Source organism: Triticum aestivum, chromosome 5B (genome assembly GCF_018294505.1).
Source record: "Triticum aestivum cultivar Chinese Spring chromosome 5B, IWGSC CS RefSeq v2.1, whole genome shotgun sequence".
Lineage (NCBI taxonomy): Eukaryota > Viridiplantae > Streptophyta > Magnoliopsida > Poales > Poaceae > Triticum > Triticum aestivum.
In genome coordinates, this window is record NC_057807.1 from 493,693,098 (window position 1) to 493,698,098 (window position 5,001).

The 5,001-nt window shown below is 48.8% G+C and overlaps 1 protein-coding gene across 1 annotated transcript; it reads left to right on the plus strand.

Moving 5' to 3' along the window:
• The first annotated feature begins 1,010 nt into the window (after positions 1 to 1,010).
• On the plus strand, positions 1,011 to 3,938 carry LOC123112742 (pentatricopeptide repeat-containing protein At2g36980, mitochondrial). Its single transcript, XM_044533816.1, has one exon. It carries the CDS (start codon positions 1,043 to 1,045, stop codon positions 2,963 to 2,965), a length of 1,923 nt encoding a protein of 640 aa, XP_044389751.1. The 5' UTR covers positions 1,011 to 1,042; the 3' UTR covers positions 2,966 to 3,938.
• The last annotated feature ends 1,063 nt before the right edge of the window (positions 3,939 to 5,001 follow it).

Here is a 5,001-nt window from a genome sequence, read left to right on the forward strand (position 1 = left end):
ATGTTAGGAATGAGGTGACCCATGAGAAACCCGCTCCTCCTTTAGATGTTTCGATCAGATTCCTTCAAGGCTATATGGTGTCCCTTCTGGCTATTAAATGCAACACTCATATTGATCCAGAGAAAGGGAAATCATACATCTCCTTGGCCCCTGGTAGAAGGAAAGAGAGGAGCACCGAACCTGTGCGCGTATGGGCAAAACCAAAGGAAGGTTGGGTAAAATTGAATACGGATGGATCTTTTGTGAATAGCAATGAGGCGGGGGCCGGAATGATTCTTTGTAATGATCGAGGGGAGATCATCTTCTCAGCGTGTAGGGCGCTCTACTCGTGCAGGGAAGCGCTAGAGGCGGAGTTATGTGCATGCATGGAGGGTCTGTCATTGGCTATACAACGATCAGAGCTTCCCATTGAGCTGGAGTTGGACGCGCAAGTTGCTATGTCTATGATCATATGTGAGGGAACTAATCGATCTGTTTATGCAGCCCTAGTGAAGGAGATTAGACATCTTTTGAGTCTTCGTCGTACTTGTATTACTCTTGTATCTAGATCTCAAAATAAGGCTAGTGATAGCCTAGCTACTTTTGGTAGAGGACAGGGTAGAACTATGACCTGGCTAGGTTCCGGGCCGCCGGAGACCTTGGTTATCTCGCATGATGATTGTAATCCCGTGACTTTTGAGTAATACAAGTATTTATCCCGCAAATAAAAAAATAAAAAAATGAAATGACATTTGTGGAAGTCATGGAAAAAATATCAATGCACCAAAAATGTTATTTTTCGAAAGCATTTTGAAGTGCTGATTTTATTTTCTTTGCCATGACTTCTACAAATGTCATTTCATTTTACAGGCACTTGAAAAATTCGCCAAAGTTCGTCACAAAAAATTTCAAATTTTTCTTCTTATATTTTTTGGATTTTACTATTCATCACGAGCTCAATTGAGCTGGCGAGCAGAAGATGACTTTCGAGAAAAACTCACTAGTCCATTCAGCGCCAGCGAGCGAGCGTGCCGCTCTTTCGCGGCATCGCCTGCGCCATTTGATGAGCCTAAACCCACAGGCGGGCCGCGCCGCGGCACGCGCGGCAGAGCATGGAGCCATCGCCGGCCTGGCCGCCGCCACCTCCAGGATCGCCTCCCACGGCCGCGCCGGCGACGCCGCCGCGGCGCGCGCCGTGTTCGACGCGATGCCCCGCCGCGACGCCGTCGCCTGGAACGCCATGCTCACCGCCTACGCCCGCGCCGGCCAGCCGCGCGCGGCCCTCGCGCTTTTCGCCGGCATGGGCACGCTGGACGCCTTCTCCATCACCGCAGCGCTCTCCGCGGCGGCGGCCCTCCGCTCGCCCGGCGCCGGCGCGCAGCTCCACGCCCGACTCCTCCGCATCGGCCTGCGCGCGCCGCTCCCCGTCGGCAACGCGCTCGTCGCCATGTACGCCAGGTGCGCCCGCGCGGACGACGCCGCGCGCGCCTTCCGGGAGATGCGCGACCGCAACGCGCTGTCCTGGTGCTCGCTCCTCCACGCCTACGTCGCCTCGGGCCGCATGGCGCTCGCGCGCGAGCTGTTCGACGAAATGCCCGCTGGAAGCATTAGCAGTGTTGCCTGGAACACGCTGCTCACGGGGTATTCCCGCGGTGGCAATGCCAAGCAGTGTCTGCTTCTGTTCAACGAGATGCGGGTTTCCGGACTGTCTTGCGACGATGCAACGCTCTGCATTCTGATCGACGCTTGCACGGAGCTGCGCTACCCATCCACCGGCGTTGCAGTCCACAAGATCGTTGTGCAGAGTGGCTGGAATGCAATCCCCGAAGTCAATAACTCACTTATTTCCTTCTACAGTAAGTTCAGCTTGCTAGATCAGGCCGTCAAGATCTTCGAGTCTATGGAGAGTAGAACCGTTGTGTCCTGGAATTCACTGATCGATGCATACACAAGGCTTGGCCACATTGAACAAGCTGCTGCTCTGTTTCAAAGTGCTCCTGAGACCAATGACATCTCCTGGACTTCGATGATTGGAGGTTTTGCGAGGAATGGCTATGCAGATGAGGCCCTTGCACTATTTGTCAAGATGTTGGCACACAAGCATATCCGTCCCGATGATTTCACTTTTGGGGCCGTGCTTCATGCTTGTGCTACCGCTGCTTCTCTGGCCAGTGGAAGGATGATCCATGCCTGTGCATTCCAAAGTGGTTTTGCTTCATACTTGTATGTGGCCAACAGCTTGATGGACATGTACGCCAAGTGTGGCGATGTCGAGGCTGCAGGCAATGTGTTCCATGCCATTCTTCAGAAGGACTCTGTCTCATGGAACACCATGCTGTTTGGGTTCGCGATAAATGGATGGGCAAAGGAAGCATTTACTGTGTATGAAAGGATGTTGTCCCACGATGTTTGCCCTGATGAAGTCACGTTCACAGGCCTGCTCACAGCCTGCAGCCATTCTGGGCTCCTGGAGCAAGGGAGAACCTATTTTGAGTCGATGGTGTCTGTCCATGGACTGAAGCCAACACCAGAGCATCTAGCTTGCATTCTCGACATGTATGCTAGATCAGGTAACATTGCAAAAGCCATTGAGATGCTGGACCAATACTCTGAAACAGTTCATACGCATAGCAGCGATATGCGCGAGTCTCTGCTTAGTGCCTACTCATCAGTTGACCTGGACGCAAGAATCGGAAGGAAGGTGGGGAGCAGAATGGTGTCAACGGAGCCTGTGAGAGACACTGGCTATGTGGTGCTGTCCAACTTGTTGTGCGCCACTGGACAGTGGAAGGAAGCCGAGGGGGTGAGAAGGGCCATGGCAGAGCATGGTGTCAAGAAGTCTCCTGGCTGTAGCTGGATCCACGTGAAGGGTGCTGCTAAGGTGTTTGCATCAGGTGGGCAGGAACTTGATCCATCAGATAGAATATGCGATATCATTCAGTTGTTGGATGAAGAAATGAGAAATACTATGTGTTGCGGTGCATAATTATTATCATTCGGTTTTGCGCGGCACCTTTGATGTGTGGAAGTCATCAGAGAATCACATATTGGTTAGCCATGCTCAAATATTACATGCAGGAATTGCCGTAGTAAGATGACCGGCGGCATGAAATCGAAGATGATTAGAACAGCAGCGAAAAGAAAAACGCCTAGAACGCACTGAAGCGCAGGTTGCAGTTCAGAGTGGCTGAAACACACGGCGTCTACACTGAAAAGATTGAAGAACACGTGGTTTCCAGTTTAAAAGACTAAGGATATATTTTCTGTCCTTACGGGTGATCCAATGAGTATAGGACAACCGTAGTGTCAAAATGTGAGCTAGTCAGCAGCCAAAAAGGAGATTTTCTTCTCAGTGCTCAAAACTCAAAAGACATCCATTGCAAGTCTCTGATAAATCTCTATACCAAACTTCAGTATCTGTGCAGAATTCACAGGTGTGTTGCTGGAAACCGACTCTCCTGGTCTGGGCAAAAAGCAACGTTCGGTGCTTCCTTCGTCGCTGACACAGGAGTTGCAAACGTGGAAGGATACTCATTTGCCGGCCCCTATATGTATTATGGTATTGTACATTTGAGTCTATTTATCATTGTTTGGCTACAACTTTGATAGGGCAGTTTTGGAGCGATATAGGACATGCGTCTGCGATGCGGGCTTGCTCTTGCTTGGGGGTAGTAGTGTTATGTGAGCGTTTTATACTAGCCATGTCAGAGATGGATTTGTGTAAATCATCAAATAGGGTGCTGATTTTTGGCTTGTCGGTGTGCCAGATCCATTTTGTAAGGATTAAACCCATCTGGCCTGTACTAGCAGTCGGATTCATGCCCTAAAAGGTGTAATTATTCCTAGACGGAGAAGCACTGAAGGTGATGAATTATTCTTTCAGTGGAAGGTGACATTACCGTCGATAGTGCACTGTCTTGTAAGAAGATTTATGTTTTTAGTGATGTTCTTGTCAATAATGAGCCACCTGTGGTGATATTTTTTTCGGAGGGCTGTGGTGACTTTGTCAATTTTAAGACCCAAAATTCTGTGTGCCTATTAGTTGACCAACTAGAGTTGATAAGAAGCCATTGGTATGCCAAAAGTTGGCAACCATCCAAAATAAGACCAAAGTTTTGGTCATGATAAAAATTGATAAGGTGCATATTGGCAACTCACTAAACCAAAGGTACACATACTGCTGAAATTTGGGATGGGTTTGAGGCTCATATAGCAATTTCTAAAAATCTCTAAGGGCCCATGTGGGTTTATTGGCACTAGGTGTAGTGGGAAGTTTAGTCCCACCCTGAAAGTGGAAGAGGAGTTGGACCTCCTTATAAGGGTGATGATTTATTCGTGTACCTCGTGGATGATACTCCCACTTCTATTTCAGAAGTGTATGCCTCTCCAGAAGCTGACTACTGGAACGATGCGGTCTGTAGCGAGATGGATTCCATCATGGCTAACGGGACATGAGAGATCACTGAGCGTCCCTATGGTTGTAAACCATTGGGATGTAAGTGGATGTTCAAAAGGAAGCTAGGCCCGATGGTACGATTGAAAAGTACAAGGCTAGGCTTGTGGCCAAGGGCTATGACCAGAAAGAAGAGGAAGATTTTTTCGATACTTATTCACAATGTGGCTAGACTGACTACCATTCGAGTATTACTCTAGTTGGCAGCCTCGTATGGTCTTCTCGTCCACCAGATGGATGTTAAGACGGCTTTTCTGAATGGAGAGCTAAACGAGGAAATCTACATGCAACAGCCAGATGGCTTTGTGATAGATGGTCAGGAAAGAAAGGTGTGTAGGTTGCTGAAATCTTTATATGGCCTGAAGCAAGCACCTAAGCAATGGCATGATAAGTTTAATAGAACTCTGACATTTGTTGGCTTCATTGTTAATGAAGCTGACAAATGTGTATACTATCGCCATGGTGGGGGCGAAGGAGTTATACTGTGCTTGTATGTTGGTGACATACTGATATTCGGAACCAACCTCAAAGTCATTGAGGAGGTCAAGTCGTTTCTGTCTCAGAACTTT